Source organism: Chironomus tepperi, unplaced genomic scaffold (assembly GCF_022539635.2).
Source record: "Chironomus tepperi strain 1889 unplaced genomic scaffold, CSIRO-AGI_Ctep_v1 contig_85, whole genome shotgun sequence".
Lineage (NCBI taxonomy): Eukaryota > Metazoa > Arthropoda > Insecta > Diptera > Chironomidae > Chironomus > Chironomus tepperi.
Window position 1 is genome coordinate 3,923,344 of NW_027226207.1, and position 12,748 is coordinate 3,936,091.

At 32.4% G+C, this 12,748-nt stretch overlaps 3 protein-coding genes across 3 annotated transcripts; 1 reads left to right on the top strand and 2 right to left on the bottom strand.

Moving 5' to 3' along the window:
* Positions 1-146: 146 nt before the first annotated feature.
* On the bottom strand, positions 147-7,596 carry hob (bridge-like lipid transfer protein family member hobbit). The gene is made up of 7 exons (XM_070635068.1): positions 7,464-7,596; positions 7,072-7,390; positions 6,849-7,001; positions 6,665-6,781; positions 889-6,444; positions 487-705; positions 147-426 (listed from the first exon to the last, which is right to left on the bottom strand). The coding sequence occupies exons 1-7, from the start codon at positions 7,523-7,525 to the stop codon at positions 277-279; spliced, it is 6,576 nt and encodes a 2,191-aa protein (XP_070491169.1). The 5' UTR covers positions 7,526-7,596; the 3' UTR covers positions 147-276.
* Positions 7,597-7,839: 243 nt separating this feature from the next.
* On the top strand, positions 7,840-11,924 carry Socs16D (Suppressor of Cytokine Signaling at 16D). Its single transcript, XM_070634664.1, has 7 exons — positions 7,840-8,185; positions 8,368-10,102; positions 10,164-10,252; positions 10,406-10,469; positions 10,530-10,845; positions 10,907-11,042; positions 11,106-11,924. Exons 1-7 carry the CDS (start codon positions 8,051-8,053, stop codon positions 11,145-11,147), a joined length of 2,517 nt encoding a protein of 838 aa, XP_070490765.1. The 5' UTR covers positions 7,840-8,050; the 3' UTR covers positions 11,148-11,924.
* On the bottom strand, positions 11,925-12,745 carry LOC139086262 (uncharacterized). Its single transcript, XM_070634666.1, has 3 exons — positions 12,619-12,745; positions 12,335-12,556; positions 11,925-12,273 (listed from the first exon to the last, which is right to left on the bottom strand). Exons 1-3 carry the CDS (start codon positions 12,659-12,661, stop codon positions 11,969-11,971), a joined length of 570 nt encoding a protein of 189 aa, XP_070490767.1. The 5' UTR covers positions 12,662-12,745; the 3' UTR covers positions 11,925-11,968.
* Between the last annotated feature and the right edge of the window lie 3 nt (positions 12,746-12,748).

Consider the following 12,748-nt stretch of genomic DNA (forward strand, 5'->3'; position numbering starts at 1 on the left):
GCCAAAACAATTAGCAAATGTTAAATAATTGAAGAGTGGAATTCAGCCTCTCAAATCTTTCAGCATATATCAATCGAAGCCAAATCTTTAATTACATAAACAAAAGTTCTAAAAGAACCGAGATGAAGAATAATAAGGAATTTAAATTGCACATTATATTATTGTTCCTTTATTTAATTTAATTAGATATTTACTAATATTGGTAAACTTTTAAATATAATAAGAATAGCTTGGTACGCATGTGATGAGAACATTAAGAATACTATAGAAAAATGTTTAACTTTTGTTAAGTTTCGTCTTGCTACTCGTTTTTGGATCTTGATTATGACGATGTCCAAAAATAATGCGAATCTTTTCATCGTCATCTTGCGGCTTCTCTTCAATCAACGATAGCGGTGACTTCATTTTCAGCTTTTGACTTATTACCTGAGGATGAAATAATAGTTAAGTATATGCATACATTACATCATGTGCCAATTAGCATACCTGTGATAATAAGACCTTACGACTGTCATTTTTCATTGCCAACCATAAATCTAGCCACGTCCACGTGACGTTATGGTATTCAAGATTAGGAACTGTCAAGCAAACATTCGTGATGTCTTCCAAGTTTTTCTCTTTATTTCCTTTATAGCTCAAACGAACAATGACTTGTGGAATTTTTATGTAGCTAAATAGCTTATTTTGTTTCGCCCTTTCACGCATCTGAAAAATTATTAATTTTTAAAGATCATAGACAAATCGATTTTATGGGGTCGTGTGTAAGTGATGTCCTTGGATGAATGGGATAAAATATTGGCTTTAAGGCCATTGAAAGCTAAAGTTAATCTAGATTCCAAAAGACATCACAAACAAATAACCCATTAAGTATATCAAATCAGCACTTACAATCTCAGCATCGTCTTTCTCAATTTTAACATAAAAGCTCGAGTCCTTCTTTTCATGTTTCTTTGATTTCGACTTCTTTGACGGCTTTCCATCAATTTCTTCAACATAAGCAGTAGTGTCACGATCAGGAAAGCAGAATTTAAGCATGGTTGTGTAAAATTTCTTACTAATTGCGATTGTTATAGGAACAACATTGACTTCAAAATGCTCTTTGACTGAAATACCACCAACGGGCGGTTTCTCTCGACAAAAAACACGTAGTACGCGCTTATGATCAATGGGCATATCACGTTGAATTTCAGTTGGACTCAATATGACCTTGTACGTATCCGTAGGAATTAAATTGTTTATTCGAATGTAACCAAGTTCAAGTAAATGTTCAATGGATTCATCACTTTTCGAATTTTTGGTGTAAAGGAAGTTACTCAAAATTAAATCAGCTATTCCAATTTGTCCATCATCCTCCGTCAAACGCCACTGAGCATGCTTAAAGCATATCTCATTGCATCGTACAATTGAAATTGGTTTGTCTTTACTAATGACTGTTGTACGTGATGTATTCAATTGACTTTCTTTATAGCAACTAAGTAATATTTCTAGTTCGTCACTCTTTTTTGAAAGTTCCTCTTTACAATCTTTAATTTGCCGTTGCACATCATTATATTCATTTCTTAAATCCTCTGTGTCTTCGCCATCGACTCGTGCTTTTGCTAGAAAATGAATGTCCTTCTCTAAGAGTCTCAAATGTGACATTAAACTGAGAATTTCTGTCTGAAGATGTTGAATTGGACGCTTTTGATCTTCAAGACTATGAAATTTAAGTTCAAAACGTTTCTTCATTAAATTTTCATGTCGTTCACGTCGACTTGGATCCACATACAGTAACAAATTATTAATTATATCAAGTATCATGGAATATTGTGTCGATGATGTTTGCACATTCAAATCGTGATGCATTAAAGTAAATGAATCAATTGGTTCGTTTTGTTTCTCCCATGGACTTAAAGTTTCTTCAGGTGGTGGTAATGCTGGAACTTCCGTCATGTTGTCGATCGTTGTTTCGCCGTAACTTACATAGAAAAATTCACATTTACATCGTGAAACAATTCGTTGCAATTGATTTGGTGTTGTTACTTTACTGCCTGATTCTGACCGGTCATTGGAACTGCCCACTGATACAACACCACCGACACTTTGCCCACTAGCTAAATTAGCTAAATTATGAGGCATGTCTGATGCTGCTTTTTCATTCTCTTGAATAATATTATCAAGAGTCAGCCACATAATTTTAGTCATTTCTGTCGTGTCTTCATCATTAACAGTCGCATAATATTGCATGCATTCAAGTGATCCAACCCAAGTTGTTTTAGACACAACGGCACTATCACGCCAAACGGGACGATGAACGCGTTGTAAAATTTCAGCCTTTGCCGCACTCAAAATTACATATCCAGATGTTTCACAGCCTTTCAGCAATACTTGCGAATTCACCAAGGAAATAAACCAATTATGATGCATCACATCATTATCTTGACATGCTTTAAGTCCCTTTAATTGCTGTTCTGTTGATTGTTCATTTGACAAGTCATCACTGAAAACCACAAACTTATGATCAGTTTCAGACACGAGTTTTTGCAGCATTGAAATTGAATGAGATGTCTGTTGTTGTGGCTTATTTCGTGTCAATGTATTTTTAGCAGTTGCTGCGGCTGTTGTCGTTTCTGATGACTGAGATTTATTATGATCTTTAATAATTCCTTTAAGAGCTTCCGTTGACAAATTTGCTTTTAATTTCTGTGACTTCCAAAATGAATCAAACAAGCCAAATGCAATGTCACGATTATTTTTCGTCCACGCACCTTTTAAATCATATACGACAAGCTTATGTGTTGGAGTTTCCTTTTGTCTCTTATCATCAAGATTTATCATAGCCTTTGCTTCCCTCCCATAAGAGACTTTAGCAACACTTAGGAAATAGTCTCTGCAAATATCACGTGACATGTTGGATATACTCTCAGAACTTGAATCATTCTTCTCGCTATTATTCTCAACTGATCTTAGCCATATTTCAGCATCATTAAGTTCACAGTTCATATAAAGTATTGACCATTCAGCTCTTGGTCTATGAATCAGTCCATCATCAATAGGATTTAATGCTAATGTATGCTCACTGGAATATGAAACTCGTCCACCATTTAATTGAAATCCACGATGTAATGCATGTGACATCCAGTAACTAACTTGAAATGAATGAAAGCTTAATGACAGATGAGCTTTCTTGTAATGTCTACTTAAAGGCTTCTTTGGTGGACGAACATTATTAAAGACTGTTCCACGCCTTGTTGGTCTTGTGACACCCGACAGAATCAGCTTTAAGCTTTCAAACCACCTCAAAGTACTTCCATACAAATCTAATTTTGGTAATTCACCATTTTGACTGTATTTGGTCTCAAATGTGATGGATATGTTTACGTTTTGTGAACGAAATGCCCTATAAGAGTCATGGACTTGATTACTTGAATATTCAGGAAGTTTATCCGGTGCACAAGGAACAACTGCATGATGATCATTTGGATTTCCATTGCATATCCAATTTAATTTAAATGTAAGCTTCAAACTTGGCATATGAATTAATCGACAATCATCATAACGTGATGCAGTCCGTACCCAAATTTGAAGATCTCCTTTAAACATGAATTTCGCATTAGTCCATACAATTCCACAATTATGCCATGTCAATTCCATTTCTTCTGTCGTATTGTAAGGATCTAAAGAGGCATGAAGGAGAATTGTGTATTGTTTAGCAATGACTGTCAAACTGCCATGAAATAAGAGCCTCATTTTATCCCAAAATGGTAACGGCATACTTGGATCCTTTGACGGTGCTATTATCTTTTCAATACTTAAATTACATTGAGCAATAACTGGTTCCCAACATGGTCCAAATGCGTAACATAAATAGTCAAGTTCCCAGTCAAAATCATGGTAAAATTTGAGTGAAGTCATTCCCCTTTGGATTGTATAATTTTCAAATGGTTCACCAATTTCCACAATTACATCACGTCGCGCTCTTTTTGGGGCTAATTGTTCGGCACCGCAAAGAAGACCAAACATGTGTGCATTTGTAACATGAAACATCGGCTGCGGGTAATCTCGCAATAAAAATTGCCAGTCCTGACATGCCCAATTTATAGCTCGACACCATAACGTTACAAATTCTATCGGTTCCTCTGGCCATGGTGATTCCTCATCAATATTTTGCATATTTTGTGTTACATTATCATAGCCATGAATTGATGGATCAGCCATAAAGAAAAGTTCTAGACGAGTCATAATCCATGCGAATAGCCTCGTACGCGGTGGAGTTTCGTACATTTTCTTCGAACGGTCGATGTAAATCTCTGAATTTTTAGTAATTAATTTTTCATTAAGCTCCTCTACATAACCAGATGGGAGCAGTAATCTCTGTGATCTTAATTCGTTAATTTTTTGGTCAAGAGTCTTTTTGCGCTTTAAACTTTCAGTATACTCGTCTAGCAAGAGCACATAATTATCACGTAACTTTACCTCAAATGGATCATCGCTCATTTCCAGCAAAAATTCATTAATTTGAATAACTAAATCACGCGGAAGTGGCGAGCGTTCAGTAAAGGCTGACTTTTTATATTTATGCAAAATTTTTAGCCATTTATAAATGCTGACAAATTCATCCTTAATAGCACTAGAAAAGTCATGATCATAAGGGAAGATTCCTTTAAAAACTCCAATTTTTATCATCCATACTTTATTACTTGGTAACTTAAATTGTTCATAATTTTTACGTTCCTCAGTCAATACTTTTAGCTCATCTAAGGCAGTTACTAGAATGTCATCAAATTCAAACATTTTAATCGAGTCTATAGCAATTTGGACATTTTTAAATGAGTACTGAATCCCTTTTTTGGTCGTTAAATAAATATTTGCAATTTTGCCACTCATTGAATGCCTGGTTGACATTTTTACTTGAAATGTAAAATCTTCCTTAATGAATAGCTCAATTTTAGGGAGATTTAACTTCCTTGGAGGTGCTGGCTCTGTCTTTTTTATGTCTAAAGCAGTACATAAGCTGTTCTTCAGCTCTTGAATCTCTTCCTTTAATGTGAACAAATGCATGTGACAATTTGGATTCCATGAAGCCTCAATATTATGGACGAAATAAATAAAGACAATATTCTCCTCAATTGAATGCTCAAAACGGACCATTTTGGTTGCGATAAAGATTTTGGCATGTTCCGATAAATTATTAATCGATGTATTTTTTGAGAAATCGACAAATGAAATTTGTAATCGACTCAGTTCAAGAATTTTCTTATCAGGTTGGAAATTGATTGTTGTTTCGGGTAGATTAAGGAACGTGCACATATCATATTGATTAATAAAGAACGTTGTAACATCTGTGACTTTGATATTCGTAATAAAGGTATTTCCAAAAATTTGCTTTAAATTCATGCTCTGTTTTTTCGGTAATTGATTACTGCAAATTGCTTCTTTACTTTTTAATGATGTATATTGTTTTATACATTTTACAGCTTCCATTAAAAATGCTGATAAAGCTTTACTGTATTCAGTGCGAATTGTATGTGCTGTTAGTTCAATTTTCTTGCATGGTCCATAATCGGAAAATGTGCTTAATAAAAATCCTATATAAAATGCACTGCCTCTTACATGAGTCTTTTTTAAATTACTTCCACTAATATTTTTCAAATCGGAATCAAGATAAAAGCATAAAGATTCAATTATCAACTCCACACTCCAACTACGTTTCTGATCATCAGACTGTTTGAGTGACAAATTAGTGTGGGCTAGATTTATGCTTGACACTTGATTGTTAGATAATTTACATATTGTTGATACATCCCACAACTCAGCAGTATTTTTGAATGAACATTTTCCAATCAATTTCTCAATATCTTCAAATGAAATTTTACTTTCTTTTACTGGTTTGGGTTTTGTAGGAACTAAAACTTTATATTTATCTTTTTCAGGATTCGTTATATTCTTCGTTATCCAATCGATTATGTTGCAATGATTGTATGTCAATTTAAATGATTTTAACTTTGTATATAGAGTAACGACTTCCTTGTTGAGTTGAAAGTTAATTGTGTGCTGGTCCAAAGTCACTTTTCCATCATCATTCATTGTACTAATTACTAATTCGTTTAACGTCCAATTTATGTAAGTTGATGATATTTTGAAAATATCTTGTGCGAAATTTAATTTCCAATTTAGAGTTATTTCTTTTATGGACGCTCTGTATTCATAACTACTCATGTATTCAATTTCACGTAATATTGTAAGTGATGTATGTTGAATATCAACCGTTAAGTTTTTTGGTATGAGTGGTGCAAAACGTTTAATCGTCTCATATAATTCAGACTCAACAGGAACTTCACTTGGGACATTCTTAACTAATTGGTGTTGCGAGAATTTAGCTTTCTTCATTTTCCAGTCTTGCACAAATTCATAAAATCCGCTAAACAATTTCAATGTCGGCGCGTCAAGCGATAATTGTAGTTTCTAATGTGACAAATAAATAAGCATGACATTAGCATTTTTATATACATTGTTGCAATCAATTAGTGTCGCAAGATATAATAAAATGATAAATAATAAATCAACGAATTTTGAAAATTTAAATGAACTGAACAGAAATGAACTTTGACTTTCTGAACAAAATTGATTTTTCAAATCTCAAAAAATCGTTAAATACATAAAGAATATCTATGAGATCACTTACATCAAACGATATGTTCTTGCTAGAATCAAATGTTCCATCAACGTTGATTCCAAACGATAATTCCGCTAAACAGGGCTGTACAGTCTTTGAAGAATGTTTGTGCTTCAACATTTTCATCTGCAATGCAGTAAAATAGAAATTATGCATTTTCGGCAATATGACATTTTCTAATGCGACGACTTACATGTACTTCTTTTAGATTAACGGCAAACATTAAACTATGTGTTCTGTGAACGAAACATCCATCCAAGTCAATTTTCTCAGTCGATGCATGTAGCCACCAACCGTCTTCGTTGTGAAATACTAACGATATATTTGAAACATTGAATCCACAAAACTGTAAATAATGTTTATTCCACATTAATATGTAATAATCAGCACACCCATAATTAGTCATTTGATCTTACTTGGACTAAGGTCACGATAATTGATGGAATTTGTTTAATCGGCTCGTGAACCTTTTGACTCTTCTTGACATCCTTACTGGAACTTTCGTCAGCAAATTCAAGATTCTTATTGATCCGGACATCCCGAATAAATATTTGTATAGGATTAGAAATCTCTGAGTTCAGAAAATTACTTTTGAATGCAATTTCCTCGATCTGTACTTCAAATCCTTTATATATAATTTGAATGTTACGTGCTTTCGATAACGATATACTGCCGAAATTAATCTTGATGTTCGTAAGTTTCATCAATAAATATCCAATAATTTTTGGAATAATTCTAAAAATAGATTTGTGATGAATTATACAGTTTTACCTTAATTACACACTTTTCACGGCATTATACAACTTACTTTGTAACTAAAACATAAATTAGTGATGCTACTAAAATAAAATAGGCGAAATAAGCCTCCATTTTGGAGGATTTCGCTGTTAAAAAATGAATTAACGAAGGTCTAGAAGTAATTACCCTTGATGTAAATAAACTTTGAGCAAGACTAAGCAACGAATTGCACAACTGTCATTTAAAATTCAAATATGAGCAACAATTTCACTGGTTCTTGAACTTCCAGACCAGAATATTTAAATCGATTTAATTAGCATAACAAGAAAGTTTATTTATAAAATTATATCTTTATCATAGTAAGCTTACTATGTTTTACATTTCTAAATACATCAAATTAATAATAAAGCAAGGCCAAACAACTGCGTAAAATGGGGACCACTTGAGAGTCCGCGCCGAAGTTCAAAATACGAAAAAAATCTCTTGAAAAATAGAAAAAAGTTTAAATAAATTAAAAAATCCAGTCTTCGTTGAGGAAATCTCAATGTATTCTATCAATTAATCTTCTCAATAAGCACAGAAAGCATAGAAAGATGTTTATATGGTGAGGAAAGGCGGGGAAAAGGCTGAAAATCGGAAAATTTCATTTCAAAAGGAATGGAGCAAAATGAATCGAATTTTAATTTATCCTCAACTGGTGTAATTCCTTTAATTAGCAACAATAGCTTTGAGCTAAATGCAATTTCATTATCAGATGATTCTGGATTTACATCACACACCCGAGAAAATGAAGTAAGTAGAGTATAAATTGAATGACATTTATTATTGTTACATCAATACACTTAATTATCTCTTTTATACACATCAAATAAGAGCTTACGATGATTCACATAACTTTGTTTACTCACATTCGTCTTCTTCTTTGTGCTGACTTCATTTTCATACATTCATACTCGTTTTTTAAATCTTTTTAGCATGCAGATTTTAATTCGGACGAGTTTGAGGAATTTTCTCAATTTGATTCGGACAGTGGAATGAGTGCTGAGAATTTTCATACCATTAAGAAGATATCCAGTTCAATTATATATGAACCGCCACTAGAATTTCAGGACAATTATCCAAATTCAAAATTTCCACCAAATTTTACAAGTACTTCAAGTACGGCGCCTAGCACTGTCATAAGAACAACTCATATTCAAAGTTATGCATCGAGATTAACGCAAAATATTATACGAAAAGCCATCAATACATTTCATAACTTAGCCACAAAAGAGGTTTATTACTGTGAGCGACATGCAGCCGCAAAATTAAAGAAACAACAACAGCAACAGCATAAAAGAGATATGGAAAGTGATTATTTAAAATCCAGAACATTTGTGTCAAACAGTTATAGCATATACGGAAGTGATTCCTTCCTAAATAATTATCATAAGCCATCGTATTTAACAAACAACAAGAATAGCAATTCTAATATAAATATTGTCGATTCCGATGAGGATATTTATGATGAGCCAAATGCCGAATATGATGTGATTTATAAGGATAATAAGGATACGATATTGTGCACAAAAAGAATTGTTAGATCGTTAGAAAAGAAGAAGGTTGATGCTAGATCACAACTCTATTGCAATACCGATGAACTGTTTTATGAAAAGTACCGATCCAAAGGTCATTCGACGGCAATACACGGTGACACCAATAATAATAATAATGCATATAATAAGAATAATTGTAGTAGTAGCAATATTAATAAGTTTCAAAGCAACAGCTTCCAGAAAAAATTCGACAAGTTCCTTCGAAGTAAATTTCATAATACAAATCTAACGCCAACAACTACAACATCGTCAATTTTCTACAGCTTTTGCCATCATACAGGAGCATCAAATGTCTGTAATTCACATTCATCTCATCCGAACTCTAAAAATTCCTTAAACAGTCGACTATCAAGTTCACATAATTCATTAAGTGTTCCAACTAACAAAGCAGATGACTCAATATTTATAACGCAAGCAATGTCACACGATCAACTTGGCCATAATATTGAAATAAGTGATTTTTATAATGTTCCATTAGACTCTGATATTTATACATTACCTATTGATGTTATTGAATCAAATCAGATTGACAGAAATGCACAACACCAAGCTTATAGGAATCAGCATCGTGCAATGTCTGATAATAATCTACTTTGTGGAAATTCATCAAAGTGTCATAAATTTCATAGAAGTAAAAATAAGCGTAGTAAAAGAAAGAAGCGTTCAGAGGCTGGAAATGATAATTGTTCAAGGAAATTATCAAATACGAGCTCAAGTGTCGTGACGTCACATTCATTTACAGTAAATCATGAAAGTGGACGTAAAATATCTGGCGATAGAATTAAATCAAAAATCTTACAATCAGCAAATAGCAGTAATAATAATAATTACACAAATATTGATTCAGGTTCCAAAATATTAAGGAAAAATTCTGATGGCATTAAAATTAAAGGCGATAATAGTAGTAATAGCAAATATGCAAGTCCAACAACGGCAACAAAGAAGTCACAATTTTCGATAAGTTTAAATTTAAAGCAAAAATTTTGTAGTATTTTTAGATTTAGAAAATCTCATCAAACCTCTCCGTCGAGAAATGTTAACTTAACGCACATACAAGACGAAGAAAAGAAAGTCAATTTATCAACTCGAGCTTTACCGCCATTGCCAGGAAAAGGTAATAAATTGTAGTTGCTTTATTCGCTTTGATTAATTATGGTAATTTATTTTAATTTCAGATGTAAAACCTTCCACTGACTCACAAAATGCTGATAAGAAAGACAGTGAAACACTGGATTTTGCAGCAAATATTGAGAAAGTTCGTGAGGTAAGTGATTTTGTCGCTGTGACATTTGAGCAACTGTTTTGTGAAGTGAAACATTTTATTTGTGAAACGTTGATTTTTATGTCGCACAACAGTTGCGTAGATGTCACGCAACAAATCGGTTACAAATTATTTAATTTCCTATGTTACTTTTAGTGTGGCTGGTATTGGGGTCCATTAACGTCAGAAGCAGCTGAAAAGATTCTCTCAAATGAGCCTGGTAAGACAACAAAAACATATTAAACAATCACATAATATTTACTAAATGAAAATGTTTCAGATGGCAGCTTCATAGTGCGTGATAGTTCCGATTTAAATTACATATTTTCATTAACCGTAAAACTCAATGGCTGTATTCGACACGTTCGGATAGAACAAGAGCAGGGAACATTTTCATTTGGATCATGTGCTCAAATTAAATGCTCTTACAAGTCACGAACTATAAAGGAATTTATCGAGAATGCGGTTGAACACTCAAGGAGTGGCCGATATCTTTTCTTTTTACATCGTCGACCTGAACATGGGCCAATGCGTGTACAATTATTAAATCCAGTGTCTAGATTTAGGCATGTCCAGAGTCTCCAACACATGTGCAGGTAATGTCATTTAATTTGATTGATTGTTATTGGATTAAAACATATGCTTTTGTTGTTGTAGATTTGTTATATTGAAAGCAGTGCAGCGGAAGGATTTAATCGAAACCTTGCCATTACCAAGAAGATTACTTGATTATCTTCAAAATAAAAATTTCTTATCTGAGCTTATTGAAAGTGATAGTTCGTCACAATCTCAAGTAGGTCAAACCATAATTTAATTATATTAATTGGAACTAATGAAATTATTTGTGCATTTTTAGGTTTATGGAGAAAATAACCATAACAATTCTGATACTAACTAAAAGTACTTTTATTCTATGCAATATTTTATTCTAAGTTGACAATATGTTCCTTGTTTTTTTGTATTGAGTTCTAAACTATGTCTATTATACAAACAAAAACAAAAAAAAAAAAAAAAAATATATCAAAAATTCTATGTATCCATTATTTATTTCTACTTCTGAGGAGATTTTATTGATGAAGCAAATTGTGAACAAAATTAATGAGAAAAGTGTTTAATTGAAATTGGGTGCTATAAAATCGAATTTTAAAGGTGATTTTTTGAGTTTATTCAACTTTTTATCGATATGAAGGGATGAAAGGAAAAAAATGAAAGTCATGTCCATATTTAATGATATCTCCAATTATGACAAAATTAATGAATAGAAATTTTTTCAGTAGCGAATTTAATGTGAAACTATTTAACAATTTTTGAAGGATTTTGAGACAAACAGTGTGCATAAGTAGTGATGTGTATAAGCGTTTTTTATAAGAATGATGAAAACAACCAAAAAATTTAATTAAGCATTTCAATTTTCCTCAAAATATCAATAGATAACAAAACTTAGATCTACGGAAAAAAAATAATAACGAATTTCCCAATTTTCTTAACTACTTCCTACATCAGACTAAATAAGACGACTTGTGTTTTCCTTTAGCATCTATCAGAGAACCTTCTTCTTTTCTCATTGAAATATCAAAACTTCCTTAGAATTACTTTTCTTACTGAAAAACAATATAACAAGAAAAATTATAATACATTGTGATATTAATAAATACAAGATATAAATAAAATGAAATTTCGTATGTTTCAACTTAATGTCTATTTTATTACTTCCATTGATTAATCTTCAGTCTTTACTGGATTTTGTTTTTCTTCAGGTATTGGCATATCTACATCTTCAGAAGGTAATGGTGTTATATCTAGATCATGTGAATCTTCTTCAAAATAAGCTGCTGGACTCTTCGATCTTGGAATTAATTCTGTCGGTTCTTTAAGTTCCTCCATTGGATCTTTTTCGTTAAAAAGTGCTCCATAGTTGGGATCATTCATCATTAAATGAAGCATCTTTGAGGGGTTAGAGGTGACATCCAGAAAATTGAGAAATTCTGGTGTCGGTGTCAAGTCGTAGAAATTAGATCCAATACCTAAATTCAAATGATTTAAATGCATTAATACAATAAGAACTCATTAAGTATAATTCCTTACTTTTTCTGTTATGTCCATTGCAGTGACACAATCCATTCTTGGCTGCCTGAAAGCATTCAACTTCTTCATTTTCGTCAAAACCTTGAATTTGCTTTTCAGCACCAAAAACTTTCTTCTTTAATGTATGTTTATCGCTGTCTTTTGTTTTATTATTATTAATTGAATCCTTTAACGGAATCTTTGTCTTTTGTACGTTAATAAGCTGTTTCTTTGCAATTGTACCTGTAAATTTCAATAACTCATTATTTTCACATTTAATCATATGAACTTGTATGAATTCTTACCAGTTTGATGATTTTCAGAGTTTAATGATTGTATATCTTCCATTTTACTGTCTAAATTATTAACTAAAGCACAATTTATATGAAAATAAGAATAGTAAACAAAATTCTGGCGCCTTCACAATTAACGAAT

Bases quoted from the DNA above. Each gene is read 5' to 3' on its own strand.
- Socs16D (XM_070634664.1), top strand. From the start codon at position 8,051: ATGGAGCAAAATGAATCGAATTTTAATTTATCCTCAACTGGTGTAATT. The intron at 8,186-8,367 runs GTAAGTAGAGTA...AAATCTTTTTAG, and splicing joins CACACACCCGAGAAAATGAA to CATGCAGATTTTAATTCGGA. The intron at 11,043-11,105 runs GTAGGTCAAACC...GTGCATTTTTAG, and splicing joins ATAGTTCGTCACAATCTCAA to GTTTATGGAGAAAATAACCA.
- LOC139086262 (XM_070634666.1), bottom strand. From the start codon at position 12,661: ATGGAAGATATACAATCATTAAACTCTGAAAATCATCAAACTG. The intron at 12,557-12,618 runs GTAAGAATTCAT...TGAAATTTACAG, and splicing joins CTCTGAAAATCATCAAACTG to GTACAATTGCAAAGAAACAG. The intron at 12,274-12,334 runs GTAAGGAATTAT...ATTTGAATTTAG, and splicing joins CAATGGACATAACAGAAAAA to GTATTGGATCTAATTTCTAC.
- hob (XM_070635068.1), bottom strand. From the start codon at position 7,525: ATGGAGGCTTATTTCGCCTATTTTATTTTAGTAGCATCACTAATTTAT. The intron at 7,002-7,071 runs GTAAGATCAAAT...CATTATTTACAG, and splicing joins TTATCGTGACCTTAGTCCAA to TTTTGTGGATTCAATGTTTC. The intron at 706-888 runs GTAAGTGCTGAT...ATAATTTTTCAG, and splicing joins AGAAAGACGATGCTGAGATT to ATGCGTGAAAGGGCGAAACA.